At 40.2% G+C, this 27,048-nt stretch overlaps 3 protein-coding genes across 3 annotated transcripts in view; 2 read left to right on the plus strand and 1 right to left on the minus strand.

Moving 5' to 3' along the window:
* The first annotated feature begins 788 nt into the window (after nt 1-788).
* Nucleotides 789-12,161, plus strand: LOC137273722 (anti-sigma-I factor RsgI6-like). The gene is made up of 13 exons (XM_067806530.1): nt 789-1,026; nt 3,164-3,312; nt 4,081-4,170; nt 4,360-4,519; nt 4,754-4,796; nt 5,843-6,001; nt 6,162-6,217; nt 7,680-7,817; nt 8,461-8,632; nt 8,937-9,044; nt 10,228-10,443; nt 11,401-11,614; nt 12,041-12,161. Exons 1-13 carry the CDS (start codon nt 836-838, stop codon nt 12,076-12,078), a joined length of 1,734 nt encoding a protein of 577 aa, XP_067662631.1. The 5' UTR covers nt 789-835; the 3' UTR covers nt 12,079-12,161.
* The window catches only part of LOC137273720 (cubilin-like), a 493,514-nt gene continuing 475,125 nt past the window's right edge, over nt 8,660-27,048 (plus strand). Inside the window, exon 1 of the mRNA XM_067806528.1 lies at nt 8,660-8,663. The gene's annotated coding sequence lies outside the window, so the exon portion shown is untranslated. The remainder of the gene's footprint in view (nt 8,664-27,048) is intronic.
* LOC137273723 (uncharacterized) lies at nt 12,159-26,067 on the minus strand. Its single transcript, XM_067806531.1, has 2 exons — nt 25,764-26,067; nt 12,159-12,735 (listed from the first exon to the last, which is right to left on the minus strand). The coding sequence occupies exons 1-2, from the start codon at nt 25,791-25,793 to the stop codon at nt 12,244-12,246; spliced, it is 522 nt and encodes a 173-aa protein (XP_067662632.1). The 5' UTR covers nt 25,794-26,067; the 3' UTR covers nt 12,159-12,243.

Consider the following 27,048-nt stretch of genomic DNA (forward strand, 5'->3'; position numbering starts at 1 on the left):
GATATGGTTTGAAATGGTAGACATATGCTGCAACGCTTATCATTACAATATAATATGTGTCTCGGACGAGGGATCGTGTGAACTGTGTATCTGCACCTTGGAGTGTTGACAGCATTTCCTCGTCTTCCAACATTTCCAAATTTACATAGGTTTCAACATCAAGTAGATCAGTCAGAGATGAGAAGAAATCATTTTTCACAGTCGAGTAGGCGTGCTTGTTACAAAGCAAACATTCTTCTGAGACTTTATTCCGTGATGAAATTTTCAAACATAAATGTAAGGCTGCTCTGTTCAGGTTATAAAAATGCTACGTTCAAAAGAATGTGATATGTGAGTAATGCATGAGCTCGCATGTAACGAGATAGTCCTGCATTTTAGTCCCTTATGACGCCATATTTTTTCTTCATATTCACGGAATTGTCTCCATTTGTATTGAGGGGGGGGGGGGGGGGGGGGGAGAGAGAGAGAGAGAGAGAGAGAGAGAGAGAGAGAGAGAGAGAGAAATGAACCACTCTCTAAATAAGTATGTAAGTAGTTTCCAAAATTGTATTTGCACAAAACAGAAAGAAGATCTCTACAAACAGTTGATTTTGATTTTCGGGGCATGTTAGCCATGGGAGCACCGAATATGTCTTATGAGATTCTCACAACTGGTGTTACATAATCAGCCAAAGAATTTGCTTTTATCAGTGAGACTAACGAACCTTTAAACATATGCCACATGTCTAAGTCAACATTTTGACACGAAATTCCAGACTAACTATCTTTATAATCTGTTATCTAAGATGGAAGCATATACTTGCTCTACATACATGAAATACGCACATTTGCGGACATGTGGTGGGAGGCTGTGTGTGTGCTCCTTGGGGCGCCTATGGTATTGGGCATAACAGAACTGCTACAAAATTCGGATTTTGAGGTGGACGAGTTCCGGCCTGAGGATGGGGCTTGGTATCCTAATGGATGTGACGCTGACTGGGACTCAGAGAGCTATACTGGAAACCATAGCGTTAAGGTTACAAACAGGTTAGAAATGGCTTTACAGGCTATTCACTTGGTTCAGAGAAATGCAGTTTTTGTTCCTCATTCAGCATAATAGTATACACAACGTCGAATTAAGGAAATCGTTTTACAATGCGACCTGGTGGTAATAGAACCGCCTGTTGCTTGCGGCAGTATTTTAATCAGAACAATGTAGATGTGTTACCTTGACCTGCACAATCATATCAGTTGAATTTCACAATCGTCCTTGATGCCGTGCTCGCATACGGGTCACCAGAGTCTCTGGTAAAAGCAACACACGTCATTGGACTCGAAGTTAGATCGTCATTATGGGCAGGGTGATCGAAAATACTTTTTAAGTGTTTTACCGGACATGCTAGCCTGGAAATTGTCAAAGGGTGAACCGTGAAGCATACACCAAGCATCTTTCCAAATACAATACGAACAACCCTGAACCTGTCTAGTTTGGAATTTCAGGGTAAAAGCAACAACATACGTAAACCAACCATACTAATCATTATTAAATTGCACTAAGTTGCCATGTCTGAGGCTGACCAGGAGGGTCAGTTTATTCCACACACACATTGCTGTAAGGATAACCTGGGCACATTGCTGAATTATTATGTAATTTATGTCTCAAGTAATATATGCAGAAAAGGGAATTTTAAAAATGAAAACAGTCAGTGATGATATATGCACAATTTCTTCTTTTGCCAGAAAGTGTGTCTGTGATTGCACAATTCCCAGTGAAGTTACATAAATGCGAGCTATGAACGCAACAGGTGAAAGGACTGTTTAGTCGGCTGTCCCTGTGAACTCTACAGAAGTGCTGTAATTACTCCAGTTTTATCTCGAAGATTAATCCTGCCAAGAACACAAGATGTGCAATGTGTCATCAACGCCTTAGTCGATACACAAATCACTTACAGTCTTGTTAAGTAACATAAAATTAAACGATATATGTCAAAACGAAGGTTTTGAATGATATTTAATTAGCTCCTTCTGGCAGGTAGATATTAGATTCTTAATGGGTAACGTTCCTTTACAACTCCTTTTAAGTCAAGACAATATAAAATACGTTGGCGTATGTGTTATATGTTCAGCTCCAGAATTGTCTTCATTGATAATGATAACGATAGTTGCTAATTAAGAGATAAAAGTATTGTGTTGGGAAATTAGATGAATGTTATACAGAATCGATAGTCTCTAAATTTCATTTGGAACTGAACGCGTAAGAATTTACATCACGTCTGTTGTGTTGATATTAGCTATGTCGTTGGTCACGCTGAAGTAGTGCGGCAGTGTTCTGTACGTGCGCAGTGAAGCGCCGTGAAATCAGACGCATTTTAAATTCAAATTGACACCGTCTGATTTATTTGATGAAATTCAAGAATTTCACGTAGCCATGGTAGAATGTGGAACATGCCACTCCTCAGGGAAACTGTGAGATGGGGAGCGACAGGTACGTCTGTGTTGTACCTGTCTGCCTGATGCTGCTTATCCATTCAACGTCAGTAGAGACACATCAGACACTTATTGCGACGTTTTCAGCAAAACAATGACGTTTTAAAACGTCCGTGACTGAGAGAAACTTTAATACTGGGAGCAACAGAAACGAAATTATTATCAGATCACGCGATGCTCTGAAAGACGAAAAGACCGCCTTATCAGAACTTCAGTCAGAACAATGCTAGTGTTACCCCGACCCTCAACGTCTCCTGATTTGTCACTCTGATTACGTCTGGGATGAAATGCAGACACGTTTACAAAGGATAAGGAACAGGGACCTTCAATAGCCGCAATGAGGCAACACTGCCAAGTCATCAACACACATTATTGTGATCTATTGTTCATTTGTACCTTTATATGCCAGATTTGTTCGAAAACATGTACATAACAAGATATACGCCTTTTACCAGTCGTTGGTGATCATGCTGAACTTGTTTTAGCAGAACACAAAATTACTTTAAACGCTTAGATTTATATGTCGAAAAGTAGAAAGTACACAAAATTATTTTAAAAGCTAAAACTAGTTATGACATTGTTTTTTTCATCACATCTTCGCTTAAAGTTGATATAACAGAAGCAATGTAACGTACATAAATCGGATTTTGAAGCGACAAACATACGTAAACCAGAAACTATCCCCAAACATTTCCAGAGGGGACAACTGGGGAGGCATAGCGTACGACTTGACACTGCCTGGCAGCAAGAACTACTACTTCAAGGCCATGATCAAGCTTCTCAACACGCACCCTGGCAGCCTGTTCGCTAAAGTCCAAGTCATGTTGGGGGTGTACGAATCTTCAGGTATGTTCCTGATAGTGTTCACAAAATGTTGTCAACGCGTGACACACTGAAACATGGCGGGCAACACCCATGGGGACATGCACGTATGGATGAATGAGTGTCTGGATAGATAGAAGAACTAACTAACTAACTAACTAACTAACTAACTAACTAACTAACTAACTAACTAACTAACTAACTAACTAACTCTTATTATCTCATAACAGGGGCGTCCTGATACCGCTAAGGTACTGAAGTATCGTACTTCAATTTAAAATACGTAACCAAAAAATCAAACATAATTTAAACACAATTATCACTTATTCATGACATATAATATACATTGCTGCTTGTAAAAAACAAAATTATAAGCGTACAATCGCGATTCAAAAGTGCAATATTTTGAACTTGGACATACTTCCCTCGAAACGAGGCCCTCGGGAGACCGAACCGAGTCATAGGGGATGGGTGTGCACTCACGTGTAACGATGGCTTCCGATTGGCCGGTACATTTGCTGATACACCATGGGCATTTGTTTTGAAATTTAGTGACTCGTTTAACTCCGATTTCGCGGACTTTTTTTCATCGCGTTATTTTTGTTTCGGTAAGTGCATACCGAAAAGTATTAGAATCTGCAAAGTTGTATGTTACGTTTCATGTGACCTTTAAGTAAATGACTTGATTTATAACCGTACAAAACTTTATGAATGTACCTTTCTTGGTGAAGTTTACTTTTAGGATAAACCCATACAAAATTAGATTATTGCATGTGACACATATATCTGCAGGCTCGCCGAAGTACGTCACGGTGGGTGAAGTGCGCTTCATGGAACCTCAGATGTGGCAGGTGATTGGTGGGGACTTCTCCACGCCAGCAGGTTGACGTTTCCTTCATTGCACTTATTGTAAATACATGTCAGAATATACTAGTACATGGCATATACGAGCGAAGGAGATAACATAACTATTCGGAAACATCAATCAGAATGACTGTTTGGTAAAATATGTTATGTGCACTGTTATAGACAACGTGATCAGCATTTGCATGTGTTGTTGTATCTCCTCAGATGTAAAGAAGCTTCACCTGTACGTCCAGATACTGGACGCAGACGTGAACTACCTCCTGGACACATCCACGCTGCACGAGATCCCTACCATCCCCTCCAACTGGAGATCACAGGCCGACCTCGCCATTGAGAAGTACAGGAAAGCTGACCTCAATATCAGGTACAACTGACTTTGAAATTCGTTTAGCAGAGTCTCCGTACTAACACGCAGATAACTCTCTTCCCAGTTTGGTCAGATACAGTAACGTCATGATTAGATGTTATTGTTAAGAGTGCGTCCACACTATCTGTGTCCTTTTTAGCATGAATAGCGTCTCAGTTCCCAGGTTGTTAATATCATATATGATAGGTGTTAAAATACTGGTAAAACATTGACAATGGCTTTCCTTTTCAGAGCTATGGGATCACCTGATGCTCTGAAAGACCTGACAGTCGAGGTATGAGTTTGAGTTGCACCTATGAAGAGTTAAAGAATAGGAGCGTTCTTATAAACATGATAATGACATATTATGTCAAACACAGATGGATTCTGAATTCCCCTCCCCTCGTCACAATATATACCCCTCACAAAAAAGTATGCAATTATTTGGAGTGTGATGCATTTATCAATCTCGTTAGCGTTGTTTGCCGACATGCTACTGAGAGGTAAATATTCAAAGAATGCACAACCTTTAGTGAGTGTCAAAGTGATTTATTTAATGACATTGACAACATCGCCTGTACACAATCACCCTCAGAAACAGCTTGCAAAATATGTGGCACCAATGTGCTCCTTTCTTCACACAACCACAAGCATTTTTTATGGATGATAATACCCGTCCGTGGGTGATGATGCCTTAGAAAGACTTGCTAGTGGTGTTGTTTACACCAACAACATAGCACATATGGACTAGCCTGCAAGGTCACTTCATTGACCATGCTTGGGTCATTTTGGGAGTAGTATTTACGCTCTCCTTGTTCAACCCAAGACTTTGGATGACCTTCAGCAAGCGTTACAGAGAGAATAAGTATTGAGCATACTTAAGTGTGTCGATTGTTGCGCTACACAAGCTGCCGTATCATTACCATTGTTATTTTTATTATTAACAACAGCGAATTTAAAGGCTCACTGGGACAATGGAAAGATGTGTAGAAACTTGCATTTGTGCTCAAGGTGGTCATACGTGTTATTTAACAGCTTCACTATCCCAAACTGACTTGAACGTTAATGCTATCGTTTGCTATATCAATGAAGCACATTTTGCACAACTGTTTCAGAATTTATCTGAACGGATGAATTTTTACCATCATAGTGCGGATGTAAAGATCTTCTTTTGTTCATCTGTAAGATATGTTGCTTTGTCAGCACATCGAACGATACAATCATGCAGCTTACTGCGGTTCTGAATACCAACAGGGTAACTCTGCCATCAGTTGTGCGAAACCTGCTGATATACCTTCAAAGATATACTGCCGTGATAACTGTTTCTTCATGATTTCACAGGTCAACCAAGAAAAACATGAATTTGGTTTTGGGTCAGCTGTAAGTGCCGCCATGATAGTGGACAGTCGGTACAAAGCCTACCAGAATTTCTTCTATGATAATTTTGAGTGGGGTGTCTTAGAGAACAAACTGAAGTGGAGGCAAATGGAGTGGTCTGAGGTACGATGTATCCAAAATGGTTTCATATATCAAGCCATCGTTTAATGAGTCCAAAACCATATCATCTCTTCTAACAATCAGTAAACGTTTTATTGTAAATATGTTTGCAAACATGCATTCCTAGGATATCAAACAAATCGTTACGTGCATTCTATTCCAGGGACATGTTGACTATGACACAGCCCTCAACGCCATCGACGCTATGCTAAAACACGGGTCAGTTTAGCCCCATTTTGTCGTAGAGAGAAGTCGTTTTCGTATCACAATTTAGCTGTGTCCCTAATATGTATGGATCATACACATTCAAACATGTTATATATAAGTGTGAATTATATAAGTCTTGATTATGAACGCAGGCAGCTTGAATGAAATCATGCCAGACAAAAAGTACGTAAAGCGAGTTACGTGATAACCTTAGCTACAGTGCGTGCATTGGAAAAGAAGCACACAGACGGACAGAGTTGCAGTCTGAAGCGGTGCGTGTGACGTCACACCAAGATGACACAGAGTCTGTCATCATAGGTTTGTGAGAGCAACCTCCAGTGACAGACATATGTTCAGATGTCATCACAGTGTCAACACACAATGTCAGCACAGAATGTCAACATAGAGTGTCAACATGGAGAGTCAGCCTAGAGGTCAACATGAAGAGTCAACACAGAGAGTCAGCACAGTATCAGCAAAGAGTTTCATCACACATTGTCTGTATAACCCTTCAGGAATCTACGCGGACCGCAGATGTCCGAGTTGGACAACCGTACACAGAGCGTGATCAACGTTCCCGTGCCAGTTTAAACCAGAGGCAATGAAAGTGGATTGTCATTCAGTGAGATCACGCTCCACATTAAGCTTTATCGTTTGCAGCGTACAGACGTAGCGCAAGAGCGGGGAACGCCACGCAAAATGTTGTGATTTTGACACAGACCGGTGCGTTTGGAGACATTTTGTGCCGATCTCTCTTGACTGGAGTCTTGAGTAACCATACTGTCAAACAGTATCAGGACCATGTTTCGACCTTAGTCCTTCAGACATTCACATGTCTACATGTCGACATGACAGTGAGACGCCCCATATACTGCAGCTCTGATATACAACTTCTTACCTCTCGACGTTGCTTGTGCCCTTCCTGTAGCCCATTTCGGAAGACGAGTTCGACCGTAGGTGGATAAATTCCAGGCTTTCCTTGAGCAACTTCCAGTTTGACAGTACAAGCAGGTTTACCTGTCCACGCAGGGAGATGTTATAGATTATCCCTGGACCTCGTGAAGACGGCAGGGCGACTTTAGGAGGTCACTGTTTAGGAGGTACTGGCGTGCAATCTAGGGCATACGTGTAGTATATATCAATTAAGTTTTCGTTATATCGAGGTTACTAATGTATATTGTTTCTGAATTGTTCAGGTGACAATCTGAAATAATGTTTTAGGTTTTACTAGAGCGAGAAATGCTATTCGTCAAACACCGTTCCCGCAATGCATATTCAATGGTGTGAACATCATATAGTGACGTCATGAAATGTGGTGATTCGACAACATGTTCTTCATGTTTTTCCTCAAGACGTTTAAAGACGGATGAAACGAAACTATCAGAGAACGCAGAATATTTAAAGAGTCACTTTAATTGTACACACAGTGTAAATTATACTATTTCTGTATCGAGACTTAAACATTGCGTTTCAGGATCCAAATCCGAGCTCATAACATGTTTTGGGCAGTGGAAAAGAACGTACCACAATGGCAGAAGGGGATGACTGGACAGACCTTGTGGAAGCAGATGGAGAGGCGGATACAGGGCGTCATTCCCCGGACAAAGGGAAAGTGAGGATTGATGCTAAGGGAGAGGGTGAAGTGATCAACGTTAGCTGTACATTGCTAAGATGAACATGCTGTTTATGTGTTTTAAAGCTTTTGCTGAGATTATTGAGTAGCGTTTACTCGCAGTTCATCAAATTTTGTATAGAGAATGTAACACGATTGCTAGAGACAAACCTGGATCTTTGCCTGAACGATTAACAACTTACGGCACTGATACAAAATGGTAGAACAATATATATTCGATTGCAGCTAAGAGAGTTTCTGTGCATAGATCTATATGCGGAAATGATAAACTGGCTAGTGAAAAGACAGATGGGGGTGGTGTGACATAGACTCTAACCACTGGACGTGTTATGTTTATGACTTATGTAATCACATGTCACTACCAAATAGCGATGTTTTATATGATGTATGTTCATGCTTATAACACGTAGCATAGGTCAGAAGTCAAAAACAAACGAATTGCTTGTCTTGATAGATACAGAAATATTTGAAAATGCGTAGGTCTATACTAAATGCTTCAGGTCAGTTGTGTCTGCTGATGTATGTGCCACAAAAAGATCTAATCGTTATCATTATTCCATGTCATATGCTACAGCAGAGAATAAACGTCACTACCCTAAGATCACTTCGTTGTTTTGCACAGGGTTGAGCACTGGGACGTCAACAATGAGGACGTGCACGGCCATTTCTACGAAATTGGAACTGGAGACGCCAACGTGACCATGTGGATGTTCAGAGAGATACACAAGCTTGATCCCCATGTTAAACTCTTCCTCAATGACTTCGGTGTGGTGAAGGACAGGTATTCAACACAGGTATTCATGATCATTCAATGTATTCGAGAAATCATCCGCTTTACTTTTCACACGTGACGTTCAGGGTTAGAAATGGCATTCAACTCGCTAATGTGGGTGACACATGTCATCGTATCCCAGTTGAGTAGATCGATGGTCAAGTTGTTGATGACTCGTCAAGATTCGATTATTCACAGACCGCTGGAATTGAGCGCGAATGTTTTGTGACGTTATACAACAAACAAACATAATCTTCACTTTTCGTGCACAAAGTTGTGACGGATCCCTCTATGGCTGAAAGTCTTTTATATGTACATTGCTTCAGGCCTTCTATGATCAGGCGATGATGTTCAAGAATACACCCAATGTGCCTCTCTACGGGCTCGGGATACAGAGTCATCTAGAACCGCCAATAGACATGTCAGTTCTAAAGGTAAAACAGAAGGACACATCTCCCAACAAGATCGATTTGAGTCCGTTATACACTTAGATATATCCTGACTCAGTAATACACAATTATTTTCTGATGCTATGTGTTTTGCCTGCGCTCAAGGTGTGACATTTCGGTAAGTGCTGGCCAAGTGAGCAAATGGGATTCCTGATGTACTGATATGAAGGTGTGTATTAGAAGCAGTTAAAATTAAGTGAGTGAGTGACTGTATTATTTAAAGTCACATCGGCAATGTTTCAGCCATACCGTGGGGAGAACATATTTGACATTCATAAAGAATGTATATTTTAAATAAAACCTGTCGTCGACAAACACATAGATTATCACAGTTTGAATAAACCTAGCATGTGAAGTTAAAACAAATAGTACTATTTGGACAATGCATGCAACCGCTATCAATGGCAGGAAGATGTAGGAGAAATTAAATATGACAAAAGTACCACGTTAAAAAATCTAGTAATGATAATGTACATTATAAAACACTCTTAAATGTTTCGACACTGAAATATTTATCCCTTGCGATGGAAAAATCAATACAGTCAATCGTGACATGATTGACCGTAATTCTGTCATCACAAGGGATGCAAACTGAAGGATCCTGACCTTTCTATAAATATTCGCAAAATGGCCTCTGCAAATCTGGACTCACAACCCAAGTGTGTGTAACTGGTTTAGATTAAGAGTAATCAAAAACAACAAAAGCTGCCTTCTTATTGTTGCTCACATCGCCAACGACTGTAGGGGTTCAAACTTTACAGTATCTCCATCTGTATCACAATCTCTATCATTAGCGTCTTTGACCACGGGTCATGTTGTAAATGTCCTCGTCTCACTTTACACTAAGTATTCCCGCTTCATTCCAAATCTCTGTAACAAATCAGATGATTCCATTTTCAGTGAGAACGAGCAGTTGATTTTCAGTTCCTTTACTCATTTGCTTTTTAAGAACATGTTTGCTAAAGACAGCGCACGACTAACCCTGGACAAAATAATATCTGCATGGGCACATGTCGTTGGGATTGTTTCTTGTATTTCATAAACAATGAGAAATGTTGTTCTCCACTTTGAAATTTGACTCAAAAGATTGATGCTGCTTTTCATCATTTTTTCAGTCATCTTATATTAAAGGACACATATCAAATCTGCAGATGTGGTGCTATTTCAGTACCGCCTGGACCAGATACTGGCAACAGGGTTGCCTATTTGGATAACAGAGCTGGACATCAGCGAGCCAGTAGACGACCGCAAGGCAGACTTGTATGAGGACGTTCTGCGACTGTATTTCAGCACGCCACAGATACATGGCATCATGTTCTGGGGATTCTGGGACGGCAGACACTGGAAACCTGTGGCTGCTCTTGCATCGGGACAGAGTGTAACTGTAAGATTCTTCCCTTCCTTCGGCAGTTGATGCCGTATATGCTTAACAATTCCATAACTTGTCATATATGATTCGTAAATTATGCCAAAAAGCTCACAAAACATCATGAAAACAGAACATTTAATAATTAAGGGAATACTTAGGATATGACTCGCATACTAATAACGAAGGAATCAGTGAATTTAGTGTGTCGTCGCTGCCAGCAATCCCGCGTAGAACTTTCAAAATTCGAACCTTTGCCGAACTAAACTTCGGTTAATGATGAACAATAGGCTACGTTGTTGGGGTACGATGAGGCGGTATCAAGAACGTCATTAAGCAGTAGTCCAACTGCTCAAAAGACGCTTGTCTAGAAAGGTCAAGGGTACCTATCTGTATGAAAGGTGAATGTATCTGGACATTGACCCCTTTTACAGTGGATACGTGGGGAATCCGGTCTGTAATAATAGGGGCTTTTATGAATCCTTTGTTTCCGCACACTTGTGAAAGCGGTAACACATTAGTGTCCTGGATAACCCAAGCTGACCAAGTTATTAGTGTCCTATCCCACCTATTTTCTGCTGGATGAACGGAGGAAATTGTGAAAACTCACTTGTCTAAGGTGAGATCACATATATCACATACCATGTGGGTCCGGACTGTTCTAGAAACTCTCAGGAGTCAAACTGCATATCCAAGTACATCCGCGCCCACCGTTGCTTAACTTGACTTGAATTGTGACCTGAGGTCTTTTCACAGGAACATGCACATACGCACCTGTCAGCAAGACAGTTGATCAGTAACCAGTTGAAACGTCTTTAGAGGAGTGAGTACTAACAATATGTTCGAGTGTTCAGCTCAGTCAACATTAGTAGGAAGTCAGAATACGAGCATTGGAGGAAATCATAGTTATTTCAGCTTCAGTACTCTAGGGCATTTTGCTTTGGTGCTACTCTATGTTTAGTTTCTACATACCAGCCGAACGCTGCAGGACGGAGGTGGCAGAAACTATTCAAGCAGGACTGGAGAACCGTGGACCAGGTGCGCCCTCTGTCCACGGGACAAGCGACAGTCAGGGGGTTCAAAGGACGCTACTCTTTGACACTAAAGAGACGTGGCGTTACGTTACACAATGAGGACGTTATCCTAGGAAATGGAGGAACCAATCTCACTATTTCCATGGCAGGACTTGGTAAGTTGACGGTGTCTGTGTCGTCTTTACCCTTTTGTATACAAAACCCTTGCAATAAACAAGCAAAGCGGTACATTAGCCTGGTAGAATTAAATGTTGCCCTTGTTGCCATCTCCTTCACATTTGTTTCTACAACATACATTATAAAAGTTATTCAGCATTATATCTAGACTCAGATTAGTTTCGAAAGACCACAGCGGTTTTCAGCAAATTGCATGCATACCTTTGAGAAACTAAGGCAGAAACGGACAATGATAATGGAATGCTGTCCGTTGTAATTCATCACATGTGTGACTGCTCTGCAATTTATTACTCATGGCAAAGTGTTGCTTTGATCACTCAGGATACGATGAACAAATAAAATGCTCTTGATGGTCATTCTTTGGACTACATATATAAGACTTCACATGATCCGTTCGCTTTCAGGTGACACACTACATGTGTCAAACATTCTCGTGGGCTGACACCACAGCAACGTGTACGGCAGCACAATGTCCCCCAGTGTAATTCAACTGTACGCATCACATCAAATAAACATGCAATGTAACTTTTACGTATCATGTTTAATCCAAGCTGTAGATAAGTACATGTTCTCACAGATCTTGTTGTGTGTTGGATGAAAGACGCTGTTACTGTTTTCTGGACTGTAAGTACTCTAGGAACCTGGCATAAAGTCGACTGATTCCTCTGTTGTTGACTTGTCTAGCTCCCCATACAGCCCGACGCTGCCCTGACGACTGGATGTCGTCGCTATAGTCATCGCTGCTGCTGTCGCCACTCTTGCGGTTTCTGTAGTAGTCATCACGAAGTTGACGTAATCGTGAAAATGCACGACGTCTGTACTGGATATAGTCCTCTAGGTAGTCATCATCGTCACTGTCCATTCTGTTAAATGTCCTCCTTGTGGATGCTGTGCCTCGATCCCACAGCGTCAGACCTCTTCGTGAGCTTCTTCTGTCTGAAGGGTAGTCGTCATCAACTCCATCGTCGTCGTCATCTAGGTAATCTGATGTGGACACACGTAAACGTTGCAGCTGCAAAAGACGGCTCCTTGAGGGTGAATTACTTCCCCATCCCAAACTGACCTCAGGCAACACCACCAGCATCAGCAGCGCGGCGCTCTGCAAACAAACATATGCCATTTGAACTACCCTGCTCGTGACAGACAATACACAGTATTAATATTACTATCCTCATATCCTAAGATAATATCAAGTTGTAAAGTGTAACACAAAATGCCCATTTCCCTTGGTACGTACATTGTGTAACCACATAAACAAGGGTGTTGTTTGCAACCTCGATGTAAATGGCACATACATAAGACTTTATTCGTGCCAAAGTCAGTTATGTTGGTCACTTGCGTCACAAGGTGATGTAACGTAATGATATTTATGTACTCTAAGTTTCTCAAATCAGCATGGTTCTAAATAAATTGGCAGTTACACTGAAACTCTTTACAATACACAGTGTGACTCTTGCTAAGGTGACTGGAAGGTTTTGCCCAGTTATATCAAGCCCAGAAAACATTACAATGTTAATGCTTTAGGACTCACTACCACATTCCATTTTCCTAGTTTTCTGTAAGGGATTTGATAGTTTGTTCTTCAATTGCGCTAAAACGTGTTTCAAGGAAAGTGTATAGTGAGTTAGTTAGTTAGTGAGTTAATGTTTAACGTCACATCGGCAATATCTCAGCCATATCGTGACGAGAACATTTAAATTAAATATATGCATATGGAAAAATCTGTCAACGAAGGACAGTAAAGCAACTAGAATATCACAATTTTAATTAAAACTAGTATGGAAAGTTAAAACTAATAGCACTATTTAGACAATACATAATAAAAACAGATTATAGATCGCCAACAACTGAAGGTAGATGACCACACTAGGGACCATGGGGACTTACAGTACCTTTGCTACCTACATGGACCCTTGTTGGATTTACATCATCCCCTCAGCTGCTGGCAATTGTACGAAAGGTTAGCCAAAATTAAAAGAACATGAATACTACGATTAAAAACCTGGTAGACTTAAATTTACTGTGAATGTTTGTGGACTTACGTACCCTCTCAGGAGGACAATAATTTTACAATACTTCAACCCCCTTTGAGGGTACAGCCACCAACAATTCAAGTTACTAATTCAAACTACCAATCATTAAAATACATCTATTTACAGAAACATACTATTCAAAATTCACCCAAAAAATCAATTTCTTTTAAAAAACCTATAATAAAATGAGAATTAACGTTGGTAAAAAGGTCCTTCATTGTTTTAACTGTAAAATATTTATCCCTTGTGATGGAGAATTCAACACAGTCAAGCAGAATATGCTTGACCGTGACTCTCTCATCACAAGGGATGCAAAATGGAGGATCCTCACCTTTCAACAGGTATGAATGAGTATATCTAGTGTGGCCAATACGACATCGTCGTAGTATGACCTCTTCAAATCTGGACTGACAGGCACCCGTGAACGGCCACCTCCTCGTGGTGGGTGCTGGGTAACGCCAAGAGCCGTTCAACCCCCCGTGTGGACCCGGGTCAACTAGGTCCATAGCACCCCATTGCTGGTTGCAAGGAGCAACCGAATTGGGCAACCTGTTTGCCGTGGGTTGCGTCCCGTGTCGGTGGAGGACGGTAGTCTGGTGGTTGAGGGCAGTAGGAGCCTGAACCGTGTTCCTGTTGCTCAACACACCACTTCGACCCTTACTTCACCTAGACGGGTGGTAGAATCGGCCCGATTCTATCAATCGGCTGGTCACGCCAAGCCCTGTGTATGGACTTGTACGTCACTCATGTACGTTAAACATGTACGTTTAATTTGAAAATGTTTTACATTTGGACTCGGTACATTTATACATATCAGATGTCAATGATTTGCAATGTGATGTTTTGCTCTTTGCCTAGAGTCTTATGCCAGAAGGCGGTGGCTCATGGGCCAATCTGGTGGATTAGCTATTTATAACTTTTCTGCTGGAGTATATCATCCGAGTATCCTTGGTGCTGCAAGTTGGAGACCCACTTGTTTTTAGCATTGTCCTTGTGATACTCCGTGGTGGGTGGGGAGCTCGGATGATGAACCTTAAAACACTAACTATGGCTTCCGAAACCCCTATGACCAAGAAAAAACGTCCTCTTGACACGGATCCTGATGTTAATGATCAAAGACCGTCCACATCTATTGACTATTGGCCACGTTTTATAGTACTTGAGACTGTTGACAAGACTCCCTTGAAGCTGAACCCTTTTGCTGTTTCAAAAGGCGTACAAGGCATAGCAGGAGATGTTAAAAATGTTAGACGTTTGCGTACAGGTTCACTTCTTATTGAATGTAGTAAGAGACAACAGGCAAATAACCTCCTGTCAACTAAATCTTTTGTTGGCATTCCCGTATCAGTCTCTGCCCACCGAACGCTTAACACCAGCAAAGGCATAGTGAGAGACCGAGACCGCCTTTTTGCTGATATGCTGGAAATTGATATTGCCTCAGAGATGAAGGAACAAGGTGTGTTGTATGTGAAACGTTTCACTACCCGTAAACACAATGAGATCCAACAAACAAACACCTATTTGTTTTCTTTCTCTACTCCGACTGCTCCTAAATCGATAAAGGCTGGTTACTGTCATATCAAAGTGGAAACATATATTCCGAATCCACTGAGATGTTTCAAGTGTCAGAAGTATGGGCATGGCGTCAATACTTGCACATTGTCTGTTGTGTGTGCTCACTGTGGTGAGAAGACACACACAACAGAAGATTGTGACAGTAGTTATAAGAAATGCACTAACTGTTCAGGAGACCATTCCTCTTTTTCAAAAGAGTGTCCAGTATGGAAGCAGCAGATGGAGATCAACAAACTGAAATTTACTCAAAATATTAGTTTTTCAGAGGCAAAACAGCTTGTTCAGAGATCTGAATTAACAGAAACATATGCTTCAAAAACTAAGACATCATCTGAGGCGACGAATAAAGCAACCAGATCAACTTCAGGCTGTCAAACAGATTTGACGTGGGTGAACACTGATTCCCCACAGACTTTTGCACCTGCAATATCTACACAAACTGCTGAGCCACTTCCTGGCACGTCTCAAAGTCAGCCAGAGCCAGATCGTGATCAAAATTTGTTATCTCAGTCTACCACAAGGTCTCAATTGTTGTGTAACGTGCAACAAACTGCTAAAGGTAAAGGTAAACATAAGCCGGATTCTTCCCAAAAACAAAGTGGCAGAGCCCCAAAAGGGTCCGAAAATAAGATTAAACTTTTCAACAAATATGGATCACTTGAGGACATGGACGTGTCCGAAAATGTCCATTTTAGGGCACACAGCTTGTCGCCCACCAAAAAGATACGGGGTAGATCCCCAATAAACCCCCCCAAAAGATAGTTTACTCTCACAATATTGTACAGTGGAATTGCAGAGGACTAAGGCATAATTATAATGAGTTACAGTTATTGGTCCAGGATTGTACGCCGTCAGCAGTCTGTCTGCAGGAGACTTACTTAAAGCAGACAGATTTTTTGAACTACGTCATTTCAATGCTTATAATTGTTTCTCACCTCCGGGTGACAGAGCCACTGGAGGATCTTCAATCCTAGTCAAACAGAATGTTATCCATAGCCCAATTACACTCACTACTAATCTTCAAGCAGTTGCCGTCCGACACACTTTACATGTTACCCTTACATTATGTTCTTTGTATGTGTCACCGTCTACAACTCTTCAGAGGACAGACCTTCAAACCCTCTATGATCAACTCCCGTGTATTATTAACAAACCGTGTATTATTATGGGAGATCTGAATGGCCATAACCCACTCTGGGGCGGTACAACTACGAATACTAAGGGTAAACTATTAGAACAGTTCTGTTCAGATAACGATTTATGCTTATATAATGACGGTTCAAACACATATTTACACCCTGGTACAGGAATTTATTCTGCTCTCGACTTGTCACTTACAAATTCAGAACTACTAAATGAATTTGAATGGTCAGTCCACGATGACCTCTGTGGAAGTGACCATTTTCCTACTATCCTAAAGTCTGTAACTCCATCTGATGTTCCTCCATCATCAAGGCGGAATTTTAAAAAGGCTAACTGGGCTTTATATGAAACACTGTGTACTGAAAAACTTAAACCCGAACGGTTTATTGACGTTCCTGATGCTATTAAATGCTTTTCTGATGCATTGAAATCCATAGCTGATGAGTGTATACCAAAGTCCTCTGCAGTTCCACATATTCGAAAACCATGGTTCAACGATGAGTGCAAACAAGCTAGGAAGGCAAGGAAAAAGGCAGAACATTACTTCCGTCGCCATCCTATGGTGCATAATTTCAATAAATTTAAGATTTTAAATGCTAAAGCACGGCGTACTTTTAAACAGAACAAACGCCAATCTTGGCAAAATTATGTATCTAAAATAAATTCTCGGACACCCATGTCCAAGGTATGGAACATGGTCCAAAAAATTAAAGGTAAAGGTACTAAATCTACTGTCCATCATCTTAAACATGGAGATCAATTACTTACTGATAAATCAGATATCGCAAATAAACTGGGCGAAACCCTCGTTAAACACTCTTCCTCTTCTAATTATTTACCTAAATTCCAGCAGTATCAAAAACAGCAAGAAAAGAAAACTATTAATTTCAATTCTGATAATGGGGAAGACTATAATGAAACGTTTTCTATTCATGAACTCCATACTGCTCTTGATCAGGCTCATGACACTGCTACTGGAGCTGATAACATACATTATCAACTCCTGAAGCACTTACCAGAATCCTGCCTAGAAACTCTCCTAAATATTTTTGATGATATTTGGACATCGGGTAACTTTCCTCCGTCATGGCGTGACGCCATAGTAGTACCAATACCTAAACCTGGACGTGATCATACGGATCCGTCCAATTATCGTCCGATTTCATTAACAAGCTGTGTTTGCAAGACCATGGAACGCATGATAAATAATCGACTTGTTTGGTATTTGGAAACTAATAACCTTATCACAGATATACAATGTGGTTTCCGTAAAAACAGAAGTACTGTCGATCACTTAGTGCGTTTAGACTCATTTGTTAAAAACGCACTGATTAACAAACAACACGCTGTGTCTATCTTTTTTTGATCTCGAGAAGGCATACGACACAACCTGGAAACATGGCATTTTGAGAGATTTGCATGATTTCGGTTTACGAGGTCGTTTGCCTGAATTTATATGCAAATTTTTAAATAACAGACAATTTCAAGTCCGCGTGGGTTCTACCCTGTCTGATCATTACAATCAGGATCAGGGTGTTCCACAAGGCAGTATTTTGTCAGTCACACTTTTTAGTATAAAGATAAACAGTTTATCAAAAGTTTTAAACGATTCAATTGATGGATCATTATTTGTGGATGATTTTAATATTTCTTGTCGCGGTAAAAATATGAATACCATTGAACGACAACTACAATTATGTTTAAACAAGATTAATAAATGGTGTCTTCAAAACGGCTTTAAATTTTCTAAATCCAAAACTAATTGTATACATTTTTGTCGTAAATATAAACCACATAAAGACCCTGAACTATCTCTAGATGGCACACAAATTAAAGTTGTGAAGGAAGCTAAGTTCTTGGGTCTCATTTTTGACTCACACTTAACGTTTTTACCGCATATTAAATCACTTAAAACTAAATGCCTGAAAGCACTTGACTTGTTGAAAGTGGTTTCAAATTCGAAATGGGGAGGGGATCAAGCTACCCTTCTCCATCTATATCGATCTCTCGTGCGTTCGAAACTCGATTATGGCTCCATTGTTTATGGTGGAGCCTGCAAAAGCAACTTAAAACTATTAGATTCTGTTCACCATCAAGGTCTAAGACTTTGTCTTGGCGCCTTCAGAACTTCACCTGTTGACAGCCTGTATGTCGAGGCTGACGAACCATCTCTTGAGCAGCGACGTATAAAATTAGCTTTACAGTATGTAGCAAAACTATATTCAAATGAGTCTAACCCTGCATATACCTGTGTTTTCAATCCCCTGTATGAGGATTTATACAAAAAGAAATCTTCTCTTGTTCCGCCTCTTGGTTTAAGAATAAAACCACTTATTTCTGCTGCCAGCATTGAGCTGGAAAACATAGCTCCTTCCCGTCTTCTTTCTTCTCCTCCTTGGCAGTTGGTTAGGCCCCAAGTTGACCTAACATTAACGACTTTTAAAAAATCAGAAACGAATGAATTACAGTATAAACAAGAGTATAATCAACTGAAACATAAATATAGCAATTATAAATCCTTATTTACAGATGGGTCCAAGGACGGTGGCGCAGTGGCTTGTGCCACGGTCATTGGATCCAGAACAATATCTTCTCGATTACCAGATAACAGTTCTATTTTTACAGCTGAAGCTAACGCCATACTAACAGCTCTTAAATATATTCAAAGACACCCTAAACGTAAACAATATATAATCTATTCCGACTCTCTTTCTTGCCTTCAGGCGATTAAAAATATATCTTGTAAACATCCACTTTTAATAGAAATTATTGAATTGTATAATAATCTTGCCACTGGCCAATACGACATCGTCTTTTGTTGGTTACCCAGCCATGTAGGTATTTCCGGTAACGCAATGGCCGATCTTGCTGCCAAGGCAGCACTCAACAAATCTGTGACACCACTTCTTATTCCATACTCTGATTATAAAGCCAGCATTAGAACTTACATCCGTGATCTGATGCAGAAGAAGTGGGACACCCAAGTTACATGCAATAAAACCCTATATTGGTTACACCTACTTGGGTTGTCAGTCCAGATGTGAAGAGGTCATCATGCGGCGATGTCGTATTGGCCACACCAGATATACACATGAATACCTTTTGAAAGGTGAGGATCCTCCGTTCTGCATCCTTTGTGATGAAAGAATCACAGTCAAGCATATCTTGCTTGACTGTGTTGAGTATTCCATCACAAGGGATCAGTATTTTAATTCACATATTATGAAGGATCTTTTTAACAGTGTTAGTCCTCATTTAATTATTGCATTTTTAAGGGAATTAAATTTGTTAACCGAACTGTAAATAGATAAATATTTTAAAATTGGAAGATTAAATAAGTAACTCAAATCGTTAGAGGCTGTACCCTCAAAGGGGGTTGAAGTACCGTAAAATAATTGTCCTCCTGAGAGGGTACATAAGTCCAAAAACATTTGACGTAAATTTCAGTTTTTCAGCTTTTAATCGTAGAATAAGTGTGGTTTTACTTTATGGCTAGATTTGTCTAAATTGCTAACAGCTGAAGGGATGATGTAAATCCAACTAGGGTCCATGCAGGAAGCAAATGTACTGTAAGTCCCCATGGTCCTTAGTATGGTGATCTACCTTCAGTTGTTGGCAACCTATAGCTAATTTTTATATTGTACTGTCCTCTATAGATACATTGTTTTAGGTCTATTCACTAGTTTTATATTCTATTCTGTAATATTCTAGTCAGTTTTACTGTCCTTCGTTGACAGGGTTTTACAATGTCCGTGCTAGTAATTCATTTGTATTTTTATAATTAATCGTTCTCGTCACGATATGGCTGCAATACTGCCGATGTGACGTTAAATACTAACTCACTCACTCACTCACTCACTGGACTGACAACCCAAGTGGGTATAACCAATGTAAGGTTTTATCTCATGTAATATATTTATACCAACTTGGGTGTCCCACTTCTTCTGCATCAGATCACGGATATAAGATCTAATGGTAGCTTTATAATCAGTGTAGGGAATAAGAAGTGGTGTCACAGTTTTGTTGAGTGCTGCCTTGGCAGCAAGATTGGCCATTGCGTTACCAGAAATGCCTACATGGCTGGGTAACCAACAGAAGACGATGTCGTATTGGCCAGTAGCAAGATTATTATACAGTTCAATAATTTCAATCAAAAATGGATGTTTACAAGAAAGATTTTTAATAGCCTGAAGGCAAGAAAGAGAGTCTGAATAGATTATATATTGTTTACGGTTCGGGTGTCTTTGAATATATTTGAGAACTGTTAATATGGCGTTAGCTTCAGCGGTAAAAATAGAACTATTATCTGGTAATCTAAAAGATATTGTTCTGGATCCAATGACAGTGGCACAAGCCACTGCGCCACCGTCCTTGGATCCATCTGTAAATAAGGGATTGTAATTGCTATATTTATGTTTTAATTGATAATATTCTTGTTTATACTGTAAGTCTTTTGTTTCTGATTTTTTAAATGATGTTAATGTTAGGTCCACTTGTGGCCTAACCAATTGCCAAGGAGGAGAAGAAAGAAGACGGGAAGGCGATATACTTTCCAGCTCAATACCGGCAGCAGATATAAATGGTTTTATTCTGTGCCCAAGAGGTGGAACAAGAGAAGACTTTTTGTTATACAAATCCTCATAAAGGGGATTGAACACGCAGTTATAGGCAAGGTTAGATTCATTAGAATATAATTTAGTAATGTATTGTAACGACAATTTTATACGACGTTGAGTAAGAGATGGTTCATCGGCCTCAACGTAGAGACTATCTATAGGTGAAGTTCTGAAAGACCCAAGACAAAGTCTTAAGCCTTGATGGTGGACAGAATCAAGAAGTTTAAGGTTGCTTTTGCAGGCTCCACCATATACGATGGAGCCATAATCAAGTTTCGAACGGACCAGTGATCGATATAGGTGTAAGAGGGTTGCTTGATCCCCTCCCCACTTTGAGTTGGAAACAACTTTCAACAAGTCAAGAGCCTTCAGGCATTTATTTTTAAGGGATTTGATATGAGGCAGAAATGTTAAATGGGAGTCAAAGATTAGGCCCAAGAACTTGGCCTCCTTTACAGCTTTGATGGGAGTGCCATCTAGAGACAGTTCAGGGTCTTTATGTGGCTTATATTTTCTGCAAAAATGTATACAATTAGTTTTCGATTTAGAAAATTTAAAGCCGTTTTCAAGACACCATTTATTTATTTTGTTTAAACACAATTGGTTGCCGTTCAATAGTATGCATGTTTTTCCCACGACAAGAAATATTAAAATCATCCACAAATAAGGATCCATCAACTGAATCGTTTAAAACTTTTGATAAACTATTTATCTTTATGCTAAAAAGTGTAACAGATAGAATACTGCCTTGTGGAACACCCTGATCCTGATTGTAATGATCAGACAGGGTAGAACCCACTCGAACGTGAAACTGTCTATCATTTAAAAAGTTGGCTATAAATTGAGGTAAACGACCTCGCAAGCCAAAGTCATGTAAATCTCTTAAAATGCCATATTTCCAGGTTGTTTCATATGCTTTTTCTAGATCAAAAAAGATAGACACAGCGTGTTGTTTGTTAATCAGTGCGTTTTTTACAAATGATTCTAAACGCACTAAGTGATCGACAGTACTTCTGTTTTTACGGAAACCACATTGTATATCTGTGATAAGGTTATTGGTTTCCAAGTACCAAACAAGTCGATTATTTATCATGCGTTCCATGGTCTTGCAAACACAGCTTGTTAATGAAATCGGACGATAATTGGACGGATCCGTATGATCACGTCCAGGTTTAGGTATTGGTACTACTATGGCGTCACGCCATGACGGAGGAAAGTTACCCGATGTCCAAATATCATCAAAAATATTTAGGAGAGTTTCTAGGCAGGATTCTGGTAAGTGCTTCAGGAGTTGATAATGTATGTTATCAGCTCCAGTAGCAGTGTCATGAGCCTGATCAAGAGCAGTATGGAGTTCATGAATAGAAAACGTTTCATTATAATCTTCCCCATTATCAGAATTGAAATTAATAGTTTTCTTTTCTTGTTGTTTTTAATACTGCTGGAATTTAGGTAAATAATTAGAAGAGGAAGAGTGTTTAGCGAGTGTTTCGCCCAGTTTATTTGCGATATCTGATTTATCAGTAAGTAATTGATCTCCATGTTTAAGATGATGGACAGTAGATTTAGTACCTTTACCTTTGATTTTCTGGACCATGTTCCATACCTTGGACATGGGAGTCCGAGAATTTATTTTAGATACATAATTTTGCCAGGATTGGCGTTTGTTCTGTTTAAAAGTACGCCGTGCTTTAGCATTTAAAATCTTAAATTTATTGAAATTATGCACCATAGGATGGCGACGGAAGTAATGTTCTGCCTTTTTCCTTGCCTTCCTAGCTTGTTTGCACTCATCGTTGAACCATGGTTTTCTTATGTGTGGAACTACAGAGGACTTTGGTATACACTCATCAGCTATGGAGTTCAGATCAGCCGAAAAGCATTTAATAGCATCTGGAACATCAATAAAACGTTCAGGTTTAAGTTTTTCAGCACACAGTGTTTCATATAAAGCCCAGTTAGCCTTTTTAAAATTTCGTCTTCATGATGGAGGAACATCAGATGGAGTTACAGATTTGAGAATAGAAGGAAAATGGTCACTTCCACAGAGGTCATCGTGGACTGACCATTCGAATTCATTTAGTAGTTCGGAAGTTGTCAGTGACAAGTCAAGAGCAGAATAGGTCCCTGTACCAGGGTGTAAATATGTTTTGGAACCATCATCATAAATACATAAACAAATGTCAGAACAAAAGTCCTCCAACAATTTCCCTTTAGTGTTTGTAGTTACACTACCCCAGAGTGGGTTGTTCCCATTTAAATCTCCCATTATAATACAGGGCTTCGGGAGCTGATCATATAGAGCTTGAAGATCAGTTTTAGCAAACGTCGAAGACGGAGAAATATAAAGAGAGCATAGCGTAAACGCCACATGTAACGTAATTCTCACTGCAACAGCCTGCATATTAGTATTAAGTGAAACAGGGCTTTGAATAACGTTTTGTTTGACTAGAATGGATGATCCACCAGTGGCCCGATCACCCGGAGGTGCAAAACAATGATATGTATTAAACTCACGAAAATTAAATGTATCTGTTTGTTTTAGATATGTCTCTTGGAGACATATCGCTGAAGGTATAAAATCTTGGACTAATAGCTGTAATTCATGTAAATTAGTCCTCAATCCTCTGCAGTTCCACTGTACAATATTATTGGAATAAACTATCGTTTGGGGGGATTTATTGGGGATCTACCCCGCACTCTTTTGGAGGGCGACAAGCTATGTGCCCTAGAATGGACGTTTTCAGAAACGTCCATGTCTTCAAGAGACCCGTATTTATTGAACAGTTGATTTTGTTCTGTGACCCTTTTGGAGTTCTGCCACTTTGTTGTTTTGAAGCATCAGGCTTTGGCTTCGATTTATTTTTCACAGTTTGTTGACTATCAGCTGTGGATTGAGACTTTGAGTTTGACTGAGATGATGATTTGTGATCAGAAGAAGACTTTGAGGTACTAGGAAGTGATCCCTCAGTCTGTGATGATATAGCAGGGTACAAAAGCTGTGGAGAATCGCAATTTACCCAAGTCAAGGTAGTTTGGCAGCCTAGGGTTGATGTAGTGTTAGATTTAGATCCCGATGATGTTTTTGCTACTGTAGCATAAGTTTGTGGAAGATCAGATGTCTTTACCAGTTTTTTGGCCTCGGAAAAAGAGATATTTTGAGTAAATTTGATTTTATTGATTTCCATTTGCTCTTTCCAAATAGGACATTGCTTAGAAAATGAAGAATGATCGCCTGAGCAATTGGTGCATTTTTTATAATCACTGTCACAAGCACACACAACAGACAATGTGCAAGTATTCACGCCATGTCCATATTTCTGGCATTTAAAACACCTGAGCGGGTTGGGGATGTAGGTATCAACTTGTATGTTACAATAGCCTGCTTTCACTGATTTAGGAGCATTTGGACATGAAAAAGTAAACAGATAGGTATTAGTTTGGAATGTTTCATTGTTTTTTCGGGTTGAAAATCGCTTCACATACAGCACACCTTGATCTTTCATTTCTGATCCTATGTCAATTTCGGACATATCAGCAAACAATCGATCACGATCTCTGATGATACCTTTACTTGTATTCAAGGTCTTGTGAGCAGAGACCGTGACCGGAATGCCCACGAAAGATTTCATGTTCATCAGGTTCGTTGCTTGCTGCTTTTTCCCGCATTCGACTAGCAGGGCACCCGAACGCAAGCGTCTAATGTTTTTCACCTCTCCAGCAACACCTTGAATACCCTTGGATACAGCAAAGGGGTTCAACTTTAACGGTGTCTTGTCAGGAGTCTCAATAACAACGAAACGCGGCCAATATTCAATCGATGCTCAGTCTATGGTCAGTATCAACAGGGTCAATATCAAGTGGACGTTTTGTTTTTTTGGTTGGGGTTTCATACGCCATAGTTAGTGTAATATGGTTCATCATCCGAGCTCCCCACCCACCACGGAGTATCACAAGGACAATGCTAAAGCAAGCGGGCCTCCAGCTTGCAGCACCAAGGATACCCGGATGATATACTCCAGTAGAAGAATTACAAAGAATTAATCCACCAGATTGGCCCATGAGCCACCGCCTTCTGGGCATAAGACTCTAGGCAAAATTCAGAACTTCAAATACATTCCAAAACCAGAAACGTTCAGCCAAGACCGAAATTAAAAGTCCAAATAAAATTTGTGCAATGACATATATATATATATATAATCCATGCACAGGGCTTGGCATGACCAGCCGATTGGTTGAATCGGGCCAGTTCAACCACCCGTCTAGGTGAAGTAAGGGCCAAAGTGGTGTGTTAGGCAAACGGAAAGTAGTTAAAAGCCCAAATGCCCTCAACCACCAGGTTCCCGTCCTCCACCGACACGGGACGCAACCCACGGCCAACAGGTTGCCCAATTTAGTCGCCTCTTACGACAAGCAATGGGGTGCTGTGGACACATTCTATCCCGGGTCCACACGGGAAGGAAAGTGTATAAATTATGTACACTTCAGATGGCATTTATGAACAATGTGATGCATATGTTTACACAGAATCAGTGAACATAGTCATATTAGAAAAGTGTTATTCCCCAAACCAGCCAAAAATGAAATTAACGTCGAAATACGTCAAGTTCAGATTCAGTCGATAAAATGAAGCCAACGTATATGTCATCGTGCACACAAAAACAAATGAACAGTTTCGGTTCACAGTTACCATGTTAATAAATAAAGTTTGTGGAATACATTAGTTAAAGACATGCTACTGTGGAGGAAGGATGACTCACCAGGAGTACTGAAGTAGGTACAGCCGACATCGCCCACAGCCCTATAGATCAAGAGCAAACAAACTTCAACGGCCGTATCCTTCTCGTTTATCTTTTATAGTGACACAGCGGCAAGGCAATCATCTGTGCGGAACTCGTCTTGACAAGTGTATGATTGTCTCGTCTTAAATATCAACACGATGACAACATGTCACAATGTTAAGACTCCCTGTTTAACGGTCATATATAGTCTCATCAAACCATAAATGAGTATACATTGGTCCTTGTTTGTCGTTTGTTGCAACTAGGCAGTCTATAACATAGATCTATAATCGTTACATGGAGGTTGTTTGCACAGTTGTTTCGACGCCTACAATCACTTCTATGAAAGAACACCATCACCTTAAACACGATTTCATCCTTATCAATAACCACATGTCAGTGTATTCCTATTGTGTAGATCGACAAGAAACCAACCCACCAATCCATCATTCAAATATTCTCGATAACCATCACCCACCCACCAAAACCCCTATCACTGAAACATTCTTGATACCCATCATCCACCCACCATCACCTCTCCCATTGAAACATTTTTGATACTGATCATACATACACCATCACCACTACCATTGAGCTATTTCTGATTCCCATCACACATCCACCATCACCCCTGTGACTGAAGATCAGTGAAGGTCCGCTGTAGAACAGGTCTGCAGCAACCCATGCTTGCCATAAAAGGCGACTATGCTTATCGTAAGAGGTGACTAACGGGATCGGGTGGTCAGGCTCGCTGACTAGGTTGACACATGCCGTCCGTGACCAATTGCGCAGATCGATGCCCCTGCTTTTGATCACTAGATTGTCCGGTCCAGACTCTGTTATTTACAGACCACAGCCATATATATGTAGCGGGAATACTGCTGGGTGCAGCGTAAAACTAAACACACTCACTCATTCTATGACTGAAAAATACTCGGTAACCATCACACATCCGCCCTGTCAATGAAACATACAGAACATTATCATAACATATAGTTTCCTGTGTAAAATTCCTTCAAATTGATTTAATCTCGACTAATTCCAAACGCTAAAAATTACAAATGATAATACAATGTTGATTGTTACACCTAGAGGAATAATTAAATCTTGCAAGCCCACGTAGGTGTCTAAAAATAGACTAAGGGTTACATATTTCTTTTTAGCCGTTATTATGACAGGGTTTTATGTTATACAAATTAATTCACTTTAACTAAACTCATCCAACATTCCTGCAACGCGTTGGCAAGATTTTGTAAGTCCCTGA

Source organism: Haliotis asinina, chromosome 2 (genome assembly GCF_037392515.1).
Source record: "Haliotis asinina isolate JCU_RB_2024 chromosome 2, JCU_Hal_asi_v2, whole genome shotgun sequence".
NCBI lineage: Eukaryota > Metazoa > Mollusca > Gastropoda > Lepetellida > Haliotidae > Haliotis > Haliotis asinina.

Coding starts and splice junctions, on each gene's coding strand:
- LOC137273722 (XM_067806530.1), top strand. CDS start 836: ATGTGGTGGGAGGCTGTGTGTGTGCTCCTTGGGGCGCCTATGGTATTG. Junction 6,002..6,161: donor GGCAAATGGAGTGGTCTGAG/GTACGATGTATC, acceptor ATTCTATTCCAG/GGACATGTTGACTATGACAC. Junction 11,615..12,040: donor TATTTCCATGGCAGGACTTG/GTAAGTTGACGG, acceptor GTTCGCTTTCAG/GTGACACACTACATGTGTCA.
- LOC137273723 (XM_067806531.1), bottom strand. CDS start 25,793: ATGTCGGCTGTACCTACTTCAGTACTCCTG. Junction 12,736..25,763: donor TACCTACTTCAGTACTCCTG/GTGAGTCATCCT, acceptor GTTTGTTTGCAG/AGCGCCGCGCTGCTGATGCT.